Source organism: Onychomys torridus, chromosome 10 (genome assembly GCF_903995425.1).
Source record: "Onychomys torridus chromosome 10, mOncTor1.1, whole genome shotgun sequence".
NCBI classification, from domain to species: Eukaryota; Metazoa; Chordata; class Mammalia; order Rodentia; family Cricetidae; genus Onychomys; species Onychomys torridus.
This window is the reverse complement of record NC_050452.1, coordinates 26627242-26641829: the sequence shown is the minus strand read 5'-3', so window position 1 is coordinate 26641829 and position 14588 is coordinate 26627242. Positions and strand designations below refer to the sequence as shown.

Genomic DNA, 14588 nt, shown 5'->3' with positions numbered 1-14588 from the left:
TAGAGACAAAGGGCCAGTTGGCAATTCCACGCAGGCAACCGAAGGAGAAACAGCTGAGGATGGTTCTTGCAGGTTGTCCCTAGGGTTAGGAGGGAAGTGGGAAGGGCTGAGTAGTGTATGGGGTGTGTCTTCAAGTTTTAGCAGTGGACCTCAGTAATGGGTTAAGTTCTAGGTATATCCAGCCGGGGTGACCTTGCCCATGCTCAGACATTGCTCTAAATGTTTTCGGCAATGGGAACCTCAGATCATCAGTTGTTTACCAGGGGGTAGATTCTACTCTTAATCGGAAATTTTCAACCACATGACGCTTAGGAGAAATTATCTTTAGGTTTATAGAAAAATTTTTGGCTGCTGCCGTAGCTGGCCTGATGCTAAAAAGACTAGGCTGGCTTTGAATTTATGGTGATCTTCCAGCCTCTGTATCTCAAGCGCAGATTTATAAACAGACTACCACACTGGGTGCCAGTTGTAGGTGCTTTTGTGCCCAGGACCTCACCCAACAGTGGCATCATTTGGCCCAGTAGTCTGACGTAGAAACTTTGGAAGCAGAAGGCCCCTGAGGACTCGGTCAGCAGCTGAGAGCCAGGCCTAATAGCTTTGTGGAGCTAAAATAAGGTCATCAACCTGCTCCACAGAGGGGACTACATTTAGTGGATGTGCATTACCTCTGAAGGTTTGCTGTCTAGGGGAGGGGATTAGATTGGAGACTTGAGAATTCCCTGATGTGAGAATTTTTGTGTTCAAGGTGAACAGATGACCGTGTTTCTTTAAAAAATTCTAAACAAAATTTGATGTGAATGTATGTGCCTGACCTGTGAGTATATATGTGTACTACATGTATGCAGGAGCCCACAGACATAAGAGGTGCTGAGTACCCCTGGAAATGGAGGTACAGATGGTTATATGCTATCATGTGGACACTGGGAACCAAATCTTGGTCCTCTGCAAGAGCAGTAATTGCGTTTAACTGCTTAATCTCTCCAACTTCTCCATGTTTATTTAAGTCAGGCCCTAAGTTACTTTTCCACTCTGGGTGTCATCACTATGTTAACTGCTTAATTTATTTAGTCTGCTTCACGGCCCGCTCAGGCCCACCACTCCCACACTTGCTGGGGACAGCTCAAGGACCAGTCATAGGATGCTGAACCCTGCCGGGAGTTCAGGATTCCCCCTACAGCAAGTCTGCAAACCCCACACACAAGTACAGTCTACACAGCAAGGAAAGTGGCCAAACATGACTTCCCACCACACAATTCATCTCGTCTATATACAATATTTCACAGATCACCCAACAGATAAAAGCTAATAACAGCAATCACTCTCCCGATCCCCCACCGGAACAACCCGCCATACATTGTATTTATAACCAAACCCATTCCCAATTTGTTAAATACGGGGTGAGCTCGCACTTAGGAGATGGCGAACCTTGGTGAGCTGGAGAGTCCCTGGACACCTGGCAGCCAGGGGTGGAAGGTGTCCTGAGGGGTTCCAATGCCCATGGCCCTCGAGTGTGGCTCAGGAAGTGAGAGCTGGACCAGCGACAAGGGAGGTAGAATGAAGAGGGCCCAGCTCAGGGAGCTCTCTTCGTATCTCAGCTTTGGGACTCAACAGCCAACAATTCCTGTCCCAAGTTGCTGCCTGGACCAGACATGCCAGAGATGTGCAGTAGCTGCCACAAGGATGCCAAGGAATCGACGGGACTCCCCTTTCCCTGCTGAGACCCAGAGTCTAAGACAGACCACATTGGCCTCCAGAACCCATCTAGCATCAGACAATGTCTTGAGCTTTTGACTGAGCCCAGCAGCCAGGATATGGGGCTTTTTAAAGGGCAGGACCGCTGTCTTTCCAGCCCCAGCTTCTCTGGTGCTTGTGTGAGTGAATGCTTGTTGAGACAGGATTTTGAAGTGGAAACTCCCACACCGATGTGGACCCTGGGCGGTGAGCAGAAACCAGGCTTTCTTTTTTCTGGATCCTATGGGTTTCACCACATACTAAGAGACTCTTCAGAACCTGCTCCAGAGGGCAGGGCCTGGAGCGGTGGGGGGGAGACCACTACTCATTCCACATGCTTTGAAGCTCCTGACTGTGTCACTCACACTAGGGCTTGGAGTCCTGCACCTCGATGGACCAGAGACTCCAGAGCCCTCAGGCCAGTTCATTCTGTCATCCTGCTCAGCAGGCCCAGGCCATGCCGATTAGTGTAAAGCTACAGCCTCCCAGAATCTCATTGCCACAAAGGTCCCAAGTGGTTCCTAGTAACAGACTCCCGGTCTAGAATCCAGGTTCTTTTATCCTCTTCACAGCTTTCAGGTGAGTGTCTGGATTTACACAGTAACAGGCCCTAGCACCTGTGGAGAACTCGTTCCCTGCACCCGCAGCCTCCTGGGGAGGTAGTAGGGATGGCTTATTCTGCTTCTAAGCAAGCCGTCAATCCACAGGAAGCCTAGGCAGTCCTGCTCAGAGCAAGGACAGGGCGCAGAGGGGGCAATGCTGGCCGTGGAATGTCCCCCTGCAGGGGGATGGACCAGGGCTAGGGTGGCGAGTCCCGGGTCAGGCCATACTCCATGCTCACGGTGTGGTCCAGTTCTTCGAGCTCTGCTGGCAGTGGGATGGCCAGCTCTCCCAAGTACAGAGACAGTGCCTCAAAGGAGTCCTCCAGCTTTGAGAACGCCGGTCTACAAAGAAGAGGGGGTGAAGAGAGAGGGAGGATATGAGCGTGGAAGGGGGGACATAGGGCGGGGTCTCAGCTGTTTCCTGGTTCTGTGACCTCAGGCAAACAACTTAACCTTTTGCTGTAAATATGAAAGGGAACCCCATGAGAAGTCTAGCCAGGATAGAGGTCCTGGCTTAAGGCAAAACCATCCAGAGAAAAGAAGCCCTTTCTTGTCTTAGAGCACAGGCAACAATCAAAGGTAAGATTGATTTTTGTACTTATGAAAGGAAAATCTGGATGCTGGTGATGTGGCCCCCTTGGTACTATGGTGCTTGCTTACCATCCACAAAGTCCTGAGTGTTCAATTCTCAGTATATTAATTGGCCGTAATGGTGCACACCTATTGTCCTAGCATGTCGAGGGGGTAGAAGAGGGTCAGAAGTTCAAGGTCATCTTCAATTATATTTCTAATTTGAACTAGCCTGGACTACATGAGGTGCTGTCTCAAAAACAAATCTGCAGACAACAGAAAGATAGTGAGGCTCCCCAAAAGGACATGTGGCAGGGATGGGAGGACCCCAGGCCCTGTCCTGTGTTAGGCAAGAGCTCCATCACCAAGCCGCATCCCTGGCTCCTGTGGTAGGTAGGAGTAAGAATGGCTCACACAGGCTCACATGCTGGATGGAACTGTTTTGGAAGGATTAGGACAAACATGTGGCTTTGTTGGGGCAGGTGTGTCACTGGGCTTTGAGGTTTCAAAGGCCCGAGCCAGACCCTGATTGTGGATCAGATAATGCTCTAGTGCCATACCTGCCTGCCTGCCTGCTGCCATGCTCCCCCTCCATGATGACAATGGACTCACCTCTGAAACCATGAGCAAACCCCCAACTAAATGCTTTCTTTTATAAGTTGCCTTGGTCATGGTGTTTTTGTCATGGCAAAGGAAAAGTAACTAAAACAGCTTCTAAGTTTTTTGTTGTTGTTGTTGGTTTTTGTTTTTATTTTTTCGAGACAGGGTTTCTCTGTGTAGCTTTGCGCCTTTCCTGGAACTCGCTTTGGAGACCAGGCTGGCCTCGAACTCACAGAGATCCACCTGGCTATGCCTCCCAAGTGCTCGGATTAAAGGTGTGTGCCACCACCACCCAGCTAAGTCTATTTTTATTATTCAAAGTTAGATGCTTTATGTACAGGCACCATGGTCCTTCCCTAAGTACCTCCTCTTCAGGTATGGGGGGTATGCACCTGCCTATGTGGTACTGGGGATAGAACCCAGGGCCTTGGATAGTCTAGGCAAGTGCTGTACAGAGTGATATCCCCTCCCCCTCCCCCTTTAGACAGGGTCTCACTATGTTAACTCTGGCTGTCTTAGAACTTGCTATGGACCAGGCTAACCTTGAACTCAGAGGTCCACCTGCCTCTGCCTTCTGAGTTCTGGGATTAAAGGTGTATTCCACCAGCCCAGCTGGCCTTGAACTTCTTCTGATCCCCTTCCTACTAACTCCCAAGTCCTGGCATCAGAGGTGTTGACCACCATGCCCAATTTTACACAATGCTAGGGATCATACCTAAGGCTTCATGCATTCTAGCCAAGTACAACACTATTGACCTACACACCCAGCCCCTATTTTAACAATTATAAGCAAAATTTTGAGATAAGAGTCCCATGATAGAAAACTAATCATTTTTATGTGTTTTGAAGGTGTGCGGGTGAGTGGAGCATCTGTTCACGTATGCTTGCTAAGGGTGCAACCCAGGAGCTGGCATGTGTCCGGCAAATCCTTTCTATCCCCAGTCACACCACCAGTCCCCCTGGTTTCCTCTTGTTCTCCACTCCCGGAGCTGAGAACCGAACCCATGGCCCCACTCATTCCAGACAAACACTCGATCATGGACCCACATGCCTAGCCCAGGTTTTCTTTGTAAACAACCGCTTTTAATGTCTGACTCCATCATGTCCAGCTCACTTTCTACTCACTTTCTACCTCTCTTCCCCAGTGTGGCTTGTCAGAGCTGTCAGGGGGCTTCAGTTGTTAGCAGTTTACTCTGGAGCTCAAGGTTTCTGCCACTGCTTGTGCCAGGAAAGGGCCTGGCATGGGATGACCTAACGCAAGCATCTCGGGACCTTAGGGCAGGGAGTTGGGACGAAGGAGGAGACACCAACCTGCTCTCAGGCTCCAGTTTGCAGCAGATAGCAGCCAGGGGGAAGAAGGCTGGGGGGCAGTCTGTTGGGACAAACTTCTCCCAGAAAAGCTTTACATTGAGGCCGAAGTCCAGTGTCCGGGGCAGGCAATCAGGATCAGCATACACCTGCCCAATGATCTGCGGGCAAGAAGAGAGTCGGTCATGACGGTCTACAGAGGCCGCACACCCATGGCAGGAGAAGGTGCTCTTACAGACAGAGCAGCGGGAACAGCAAAAATGTACGCTAGAGGACAGCCTCTTCATCCAGCTAACGTAGATGGATGGGAATCTGGTTACTGAGGAGGGTTTACAAGAGGCCTCTCTGCAGCAGAAGCAATGGTGGTAACTAGTACCCCAAAGCTGGAAGCTTCCATTGATCCCACCCTGCCCATGTCCCTTTGTAGCCATGTCCTCTACCAGGGCAAGGCTCTACAGGGTGAGGGGCTGGGTTTGATTGGCATCCGCATAATTTTCTGTAGATGACAGATATTCTATTGCTATCTACTGAACGAAGCAACTCTGTGAAAAACTCTCCTTATTTTAACCATTGTTTGACTCTCCTCTCCCACGCATAACTTTGTAGGAGTCACAAAAGCTCTCTAATGTGTCTACTTGACTAAGTGCTTTGAGAGATACTGGGCTATGCTGCAGCTAACTACTGATTTTGTGGCAAACCATTCCCTTCTAGGAGAGAAGCCTAGATCCGAGGCAGGCAGGGCTGCTGAGGACTCTGAGCCAGAGCTCACCTCACAGAGGACGATCCCGAAAGAGAAGACGTCCACCGTCTCGTCATAACTCTTGCCTTGGGGAAGAGAGGAAAGCAGGCCTTAGGTCAGGTCTCTTACCTGATCTGCACCGGGTCAAGCCAAGCCACAGCCAAGAACCAGGGCTAGGACATCCCCAAAGGCATCCCAAGATGGGCATCTCTTGGAAATCATCCTTCCAGTCCTGAGTGGCCTGCTTTGTAACACACATTATTCAGGATGCAACTGTATGGTATAAAGAACTGCACCCAGGTTCAGGGGCATCCAGGCTCTGGCCACGAGCCAGTTGTAGGCTCACAGGCAAGCCACTGAAGGGCTCTTTCCAACCATGGCAGAAGCCTGGTAACCCACTGCTTTTCAAGAGTGTAGGGCAGCATCCACTAGGGGGCACCGCAATTCAGTTCTTGATCTGGAGAGAGCAGGCTCAAGCTAGGACACCAAAAGGCTTTGAGAGACAAACGCTAGTCAGATCTCACCTGATGCCCAGGATGGCATGCTGCCACAGCTGAGTTTGGAAAGAAGGAATTGATGAGGCCTGGTTTGCCAAGGCTAAATCACCCATCCCCTATCTCTGAGTGTCTGTCCTTATGACAGGCTTCCCCAGCTGATGTCTTCTCTCTGGCTCTTCTCTCCAGGAACTCACAACTCACCATTCAGCATCTCCGGGGCCATCCAGTAGGGGTTTCCCACCACAGTGTAGCGCTTCTTGCGGTCACTCTTTCGTAAGGTGCGTTTCTTGGTGGTGGCCTTCTCTACTGGGGGCTTTTTCCTCTCTTCCACGATAAGACGTGACAGTCCAAAGTCTGCTACCACCACAGTCTTGTCCTGACAGGATAAGGGCCAGGTCAGGACCTGGGAGAACATTCTCTAACCTGTCCCTGGGGTGTGGGCATAGGCAAGAAGGACCACTAACAAGGGAAGTAAAGTTACATAGCAAAGGAGGGCCGCTCCAGAAAGCTCTACAGAGAGGCAGTGGCTGGGCCTTTGGGGCTTTTTTCTGTCAGTCTGGTATCTGCTCACAGCAGATTCCAAGCTGAAGAGGGAGGAGCCCTGGACAGGTGACACTCTGGGAGCCTTCAGGATGCAAGGCAGGTGGGTCAGGATTTATTTGTCCTGTTCTTAAAAAGGACTTGTGGTTGCCAGCATAGGTTAAGAGAAAAAGTCAGGCCGGTCAGTGGTGGCGTACGCCTTTAATCCCAGCACTTGGGAAGCAGAGGCAGGCGGATCTCTGTGAGTTCGAGGCCAGCCGGGGCTACAGAGCAAGATCCAGGAAAGGCACAAAGCTACACAGAGAAACCCTGTCTCAAAAAACCAACTAACTAACTAACTAAATAAATAAATAAATAAATAAAAAAGAGAGAGAGAAAAGGTCAGGCAAAAGACTGGGGGACTTGTGGAGTAGGCATGTGAAAGGGGGTTAAGAGTCTCTTAGATTGGCTCAGAGGGAACTCAGGAGACACAACTTTGGAAACTGTAACTGAGGGCTGGGGAGGAGTGCTGGACTCAGGATGCTGAGGTGTCAATGCTGTAAAATGGGACCAGCGACTGTTAGAGGGCAAGACCAGTAATGGGCTAGAGCTCTACATCTACACAGACAAGGAATTCAGCCCCTATCCCACCCAATCCCCGACACACTAAATTAGTATAAGGGGTTGAGCCCAGGGCCTTCTGTCTGCCAGACAAGCAAGCTACTCCTTTTTAATAAAATGATTTCAGGGGCTGCTACTGGGGAGGGTGGGGTGGAAATGTTCCTGCCTGTGTGCACGCACCTGAGCGCTTCCAGAAGATGGGGGTGGGCACAAGGAAGGTACTAGAGGTAGCAGAAAGCCCGAAACTGAAGCCCTTAGGTGGTGTGTCTGGTCTAAAGCTAGGGGGATGGCTCTAGACAGCTCAGGCTGGAACAGTGGGACGTACCAACTTGATGAGACAGTTGTGTGAGTTCAGATCGCGGTGGATGATGCACATGGAGTGCAAATATGCCTGTAACAGAAGCAGGAACCATGGAGCCATGCAGACCCTGGCTCTGGAGCGGGGGGGGGCCTGGGAGCCCGTTTCTCCCAGGCCACGCCTGTCCAGCTTCCCCTCCCCCAACCCCCAGCCACTCTAGTGTCTCCCGGGCCAGCCTGTTCAGCTTCCCATTCCCACGCTTGTGCCCCAACACCAGCAGAAAGCTGCCAGCTCCTGCCCAGGCTTCCCCTAGTCTTAACTCTACTGGCCTCTGAGACCCCCTATCCTTTTGACTTAGATTGAGGCAATCTAAAGTGAGCACCCTCAAACACATTGCTCCCTCCTCCGCTTCCTCCTCCTCCAGTGTCTGGCTTCAGCCACTTTGGATCTTTCCTGTCTGTGATGAGGAAGAAATGACCTCCTGACTCACCTCCCCTGAGACTCCATCCTCCTCTGTCTGTGCTGTAGCCCCTCCTTCTTCCTGTCCAAATGTTTCTAAACTAGTTTGGCTAAACATTCTCGTCACCCTTGGAGGCTTTTTTCTTTCTTTCTCCTGTCAGTGTAGAAGGTGACACTGTCCCCTTCCCTAACCCCCGTTCAGCTCACTGTTCCCAGGCCCACAGAGCTTTCCTATAGCTGTAACACGTGGTCTGGCTGCCTGCCAACCCTCTCCTCCAAGCCTGTCTGTACCTCTCCTGTCCCCCCACGTCCTTTGTGTGTCCGAGTTTCCCTTCCAGCCTCATCAGGGTCAGCCCTTTCAAAGCCATCTTTTTTTAAGTTTTTTTTTTTTTTCCCAAGACAAGGTTTCTCTGTGTAGTTCTGGCTGGCCTCGAACTCACAGAGATCCGCCTGCCTCTGCCTCCCGAGTGCTGGGATCAAAGGTGTGCGTCGCCACCGCCCAGAACAAAACCATCTTTTCATATGCCAACCACACCGCTACGGTCTGTACAGCTCTTCTGTCCCATAGCTCTAGCTGGCCCTTCCTTCTCTTCAGATAACTAGGTGACTGTCCCCAAATTCCTGCCCAAGAGATGATGGGAAGTTCTGCTGACAGATCATCCTCCACAGGCAGCAACTGCAGCTCTCCCAAACCTGCCGCCCCGTTTGGTAAGCGGCATCATCATTCTGGGGACCATGAGGCTACCCGACTGCTATCCTTATAACCATTTCCTCACTGCCAACCGGTCTCTCCGTTCTGACTCCACCCTGCCGCCCCACTGCCATTACCTTAATTACACAAACCTGAAACGTTTTGGTGGCCTCTAACCTATTCTCTCTGCTTAAGGCTTCCTCAACGCCACCCTAACACCTTGGCAATGGCCCAGCTCTGTTCCAATCCCCTGATCCTCCTGATCTATAAAGTCTAGAGTCCTTAGCTGACACACACACAGGTCCTTACCTGCCCTCCAGCCAACTGTTCCAGACCAGTACTGTGTGAGCCCCCATGGGAGAAGCAATGCTAAAATTTCAGGTGTAGGGGCCACACGGACAAGCCCAGGATCCCAGCCTTGGCCCTTTCTACCCCACTTCTCAACTGGAAACCAAGGTTATCAGAGGACTAAACAGATTCCTGGTGCCATCCCTCAGCACAGTGCCTGCCTTGTGGAAGCATTTATCCCATTAGGACTCGCCAATTGTGACGACTGCTAGACTCATTCCCATAATACTCCCCACTCATCGTCTTCTCTCTTCCCAGGGCTTTGCTGCTGTCGTTACTAAAACCCGGGGCCTCTTTGTCAATAGAAACCTTAGTCTACTCCTGACTCACTCTTCCACATTCATCTAGGACTTGTTTCTTCCTCCCCTTGTTATCTATGCAGGGAGGTGCTATGCTTATTCGAGGGCCCTCAGCGCCCCAACACCTCTCTGACAGCAAGGTCAGGGTACCGTGTGCTCTGGTTTGCCTTGTTCATGCCTTGTTTGCCGTTAAAAAGATTTGGAATCCTTTGAGAACAGGATTGCTGGCTGAAAGACAGTAGCTGGCCAAAATTTCCTTGGCATTGAAAGAAACTCAATAAACAGCGGCTGAATGCTCTGTCCCACAGGATGGGCACCTGGCTTCCAGAGCAGCCCACAATCCCTGCACCTCACTCTACCCACGAGCAAGGCTTTTGGTAGGACTCACCATTCCAGAGGAGATGCCTTTGGCAAACCTGACCTTCTGTTGCCAGGGGAACGGGTCCTGCAGGGTAGGAGAATGTCCATAAGAGGTGTCCTCTCCAGCTCATGGTATGGACTCCATAGGTCAGCCATGTGTGCCATAGAAACCTTCCAGTCCCTCCCAGTATACTCCTTTGAGGGCAAAGCAAGGTCCCTCTGACCCTCGAGGTTCCAGGGTAACGGGCACAGGGGTCCCTCTGATAACCCACCGAGGCTCTTCGTGACTGCGGGACCATGTGCTCACCACATTGCGCAGAAAGTCCTTCAGGGTGCCCCCCTCAATGTACTCTGTCAGCAGATTCAGCTTCTTGTCCTTGTACAGCACGCCAATGAACTTGAGCACGTTCGGGTGGTCTAGGCCTCGCATGACTTTCACCTGGGGTGGGGGACGGGGAGAAGACCATCACACAAACGGGGCAGCCTCACAGGTGATGCACACTGGGCCTTGCTGCCCTGGGGGGTGCCCTGGGGAACTAGGGTAGGAGGGCCCAGGAACGGGCCAAAGGCCTGTGGTGGCGGAGTAGGATGTGACTCCGGGACCACTGGTGTCCCCAGCTGCAGCTCCCAAAGGCAGGAGGGGCGGTATAAAGAAGATGTGCCCGGATGGCTACCTGTTCCCTGGAGGCCCACTTCAGGGTACCTGGTGGTGACCGTAACAGCGCGTAATAACTGGTGTGTTCATACCCATCACCCCATAACCTGAACTGCACCCCTGCATTGGCTGGTGCTGTCTTTAGCAAGTGTTCACGGAACAGATGCACTAATGGAGAAGGGGCTCTCCCCTCACTTACTTTCTTATTTATTTATTTACTTATTTTGGGTTTTTAAGACAGTTTCTTTGCATAGCCCTGGCTGTCCTGGAACCTGCAGTTACCAGGCTGGCCTCGAACTTACCTGCCTGCTTCTTTAAAGGCACGTGCCACCACCACTCGGCACTTATTTTTTAAAAATGATTATTTACACTGGGCGGTGGTGGCGCACGCCTTTAATCCCAGCGCTCGGGAGGCAGAGGCACTCACTGTAACTCTAGTCCCATGGGATCTGATGCCCACTTCTGCTGTGTATATATACACGCAGACAAAACACCATAGACATAAAATTAATAATAATAATAATAATAATAATAATAATAATAATGAGTGAGACAAAAATCAACCTTCAGTTTTTTAAAAAATAAAATAGTGTCCAGGCAGTGGTGGCATACGCCTTTAATTCCAGCACTCGGAGGCAGAGCCAGGCAGATCTCTGTAAGTTTGAGGCCAGCCTGGGCTATAGAGTGAGTTTCAGGAAAGGCTCCAAAGCTACAGAGAAACCCTGCCTCAAAAAAAAAAAAACAACAAATGAATAAACAAACAAACAAACAAAATGGTGGTTGAAACTAAAATTTCTCTTCTCTTCATGCTCCCCCCACCCTATCCCTGTTTCCTATCCCCCCCCCTCTCCTCTGTCTCTTGAACCCAGAGCCTTGTACCTGCTTTGCTGGCACTCTATTACCGAGTGACCCCCTAGCCCAACCCTTACTTATTTATTTATAACTTACTTTATGTGCATGAATGTATGTGTACCACGTGTGCGCCTGGTGCTGGAGAAGGTCAGTGTGGGCATCAGATCCCCTAGAACTGGACTTCGGGATAGCTGTGAGCCACCATGTAGGTGCTGAGAACAGAACTGAGGTCCTCCGCGGGAACAAGTGCTCTTAACTGCTGAGCTGTCTCTCCCGCTCCTCCCCACTCTCATTTTCTATTTTGAGACAACCTCATTAGGTTGCCCAGGCTAGCCTTGAACTTACAATCGTCCTGCCTCAGCACCCTGGGCAGCTGGAGCAGCAGGACTGGGCTACTAGGCCTGGCAGCCAAGTTTTCTTTCCCTTCTACAGCAGAGACAACCAACTTCCCACACTTCACTTTGTCTTTTGACCAGGCCCTCGTGTTACCACATCTGACCTGGGTTTGCTCTCAGGCTCACGGCTCACGTGAGCCTCTTGCCTCAGCCCCTCAAGTAGCTACGGAGGTCTGAGGGAAAGTCCAAACCCACTTCTCACCTCAGTCAGGAAAGTCTTCTGTGTTTCCTCATCGCAACGTATTAACTCCTTCATGACCATCACTTTACCGGTGGCTTTGTGAGTCACCTAACGGGAAGGGTAAGTGTTAACAGTACAGAGACCAGAGACAATTCTGGAGAACTGTGAAAATCTGTGGGCCCAGGGAGAAGCTCAGTGGTAGAGAACTGTCATGCTCAAGGTCCAGGGTTTGACCTCCAGCACCAGGGGAGAAAAGGGGGGGGGGAGAACAAAGGAAATCTTTGTGGTATCCCCGATTCCTTGGAGGACACACTGAGTCCTATCAGATCGCCCAGAGATCGTGTATGGAGACAAAGCACGGGACAATGGGGACTCAGGAAGGAAGGACTCTGTGTCTTCTCCCCTAGAACGCTGGCATGCATAAAGGAAAGCCAGGACTCTAGAAAAGGAACCTGGGGAAGGACAGGAGGGCATACTGCCAAGCCAAGCAGAAGCGGGGTTTTTGCTCATCTGGCACAGGAGTGAGTCCCCTGGGTGAACAGAGTCTGGGGGCAGGGTGTCAGTGCCACAGACATGCACCAGGGAGCTGGGTGGGTCAGAGGTGAGCCTTCCAGCCCTGCTACCTGGAAAGCTGAGACACTCGGCTTACCTGACCCCCCCCTCCCAGCTCTCAGCAGAGGAGGAGAGAAAGAGAGAAAGGTTAGTTCCTAAGTTCACCAGGGTAGTAGGAGCCTTTCCCTTGTAGCATGACCTGCCCTGAAGCCTCTGGGCACCTAACACACCCTCACTGACTGGTGACATGAGGACCAGAGCCCAGGCTCACTACAGCAGCAATGCTGCCCTTGGGTGGCTGTGAGGAACAGAAAGGGCACCTGGGACACCATCACTCATAGCCAAGAAGGCGGGTGTCCTGCAGGGTTGCAGTGTGGCACTGTAAGGTGAACTCACTAGAAAAAAAAGTAAGAGGCCTCGAAAGATGGCTCAGCATGCAAAGGAACATGCTGTACAAGCCTGATGACCAGAATTGGACCCCAGAACACAGGTAAAGGTAGGAGAGAACAGACTCCTTCCGGTTCTCCTCTGGCCTCCACACGTGGGCCACGGCACTGTAGCACGTGCATGTCCCCGCACAAACATCATACACACAGTACAACAAAGACAAAGTCAAGGACGAGGTGGTGGCCGAAGGGTGCAGCTGCTGCTTGTGCTCACCTTGATGGCCTGCCCAAAGAAGCCCTTCCCCAGGACCTCCCCGTGGATCAGGTCACAGGGCCGGAAGATCTGCTGTGAGTAGCTGCTGGAGCAGCGTAGGGATTCCGAGCGACTGATGTCGCGGCTGAGGAGCAGGGGCTCCTTGGGGGAGCTGGGGCCAGGAGACTTGGAGATGCTGTTACTGCGCCTGAGGATGAGGAAAAGATGAGGGTAGGAGAGGCAGTCTTTAGAGACCAGGCAAGACGCCACGACAGGAGGATGCTCCAGTGTACCTGATCATTCAGGGTTTGTAGTTTAGATGGGACCACTGGGGGAGGGGATCTCCCCCCCCCCCCCCCCCGAGACAAAGTTTCTCTGTGTAGTTTTGAAGCCTGTCCTGGAACTCACTCTGTAGCCCAGACTGGCCTCAAACTCACAGAGATCCGCCTGCCTCTGCCTCCCAAGTGCTGGGATTAAAGGCGTGCACCATCACTGCCTGGCGGAAGGGGATCTTATATCAGACAGTATTAATCACAGTAAAAGTATATTCAAAATGGGAAAGACTAGAGGGATATCTCAGTGGTGAATTATCTGCCTAGCATGTGTGCCGCCCTGGATTCCATAGCTAGCTAGCTAGTGTGTGTGTGTGTGTGTGTGTGTGTGTGTGTGTGTGTGTGTGTCTGTGCGTGTGTTAACACTAAGGACTTCACATAGATGATTAACTAGAGTCTACTAGCTTATGATACTCCAGACATAACTGTAGACAGAAATCCACTCCTGCTTGATTCAAGGTACCATACAGTGATAGAAGGCTCTACCCACAAAAGGGGCAAATGGCATTTTAGAGCCAATTCCCCCCCACCTCCCAGACAGGGTTTCTCTGTAGCTTTGGAGCCTGTCCTGGACTAACTCTGTAGACCAGGCTGGCCTCGAACTCACAGAGATCCACCTTCCTCTGCCTCCCGGTTGCTGAGATTATAGGCATGCGCCACCACCGCCCGGCTAGATCCAATTTTAAGTAGACCTGTATCTGCCTATAATTCCTTACATTTTAAGTTAATAAATACATATGATTTTTATGGCAATAAAGCCACTGTATTTACATTTGCAAAAGCAGCCAGTTACAGTAACGGTTGGTGACTGGTTCTTCGACTTACTGAAGGCCGACCCTGTGGGCCGACCCTGAAGGCTGACACTGTCCTGCGCTGCCAGCTAGCCTGCTCCTGCTCTTCTTTGTGCTACCTCACATGCTCACCATGCCCACAGCACACACAAAGTGAGCTGCCTTTTCCTGTAGGAGGCCCTTCAAGTTATCTGCACGGCTCTCAGCCAGCGCACATCTTCCCTGTCCCAGCCCCTCTGCCCTTTGGTGCTTTGCCTCGGGAGGTGATGTTTCCAACAGAAGTCAGACAACAGGACCTGACTGACTCAGCTCATCTGAGCAGGGAGTGGAGAATCTGGTTCCTAGTTATTCTAACGGTATGTCACACTTATGGAGTGCTGGCCTGGTACTGTACAACCCAGTCTCCTTTGCCACATTTAACTGTTATAGAACCAAAGGGACAGCCACCTTTAATTACAACCCCACCACAGATGCAGAAACAGGGTAAGATATAAAATGAATGATATGCATATTTCTGCCTAAGAACACGCTGCTTCTGACTCTAGTCCT

At 51.2% G+C, this 14588-nt stretch overlaps 1 protein-coding gene across 4 annotated transcripts in view; it reads right to left on the bottom strand.

Moving 5' to 3' along the window:
• Positions 1 to 971: 971 nt before the first annotated feature.
• Positions 972 to 14588, bottom strand: part of Limk2 (LIM domain kinase 2) — a 69243-nt gene continuing 55626 nt past the window's right edge. For 2 of the 4 annotated variants that reach the window (XM_036200259.1, XM_036200261.1), the window contains 10 exons: positions 12938 to 13124; positions 12375 to 12392; positions 11747 to 11833; positions 9950 to 10081; positions 9671 to 9727; positions 7513 to 7578; positions 6249 to 6423; positions 5581 to 5636; positions 4815 to 4972; positions 972 to 2675 (listed from right to left, as the gene is read on the bottom strand). In XM_036200259.1, the coding sequence (XP_036056152.1) occupies positions 2531 to 2675; positions 4815 to 4972; positions 5581 to 5636; positions 6249 to 6423; positions 7513 to 7578; positions 9671 to 9727; positions 9950 to 10081; positions 11747 to 11833; positions 12375 to 12392; positions 12938 to 13124 (1081 nt within the window). In that variant the 3' untranslated portion in view covers positions 972 to 2530. The remainder of the gene's footprint in view (positions 2676 to 4814; positions 4973 to 5580; positions 5637 to 6248; positions 6424 to 7512; positions 7579 to 9670; positions 9728 to 9949; positions 10082 to 11746; positions 11834 to 12374; positions 12393 to 12937; positions 13125 to 14588) is intronic. The other 2 variants (XM_036200260.1, XM_036200262.1) reach the window with 1 other exon arrangement.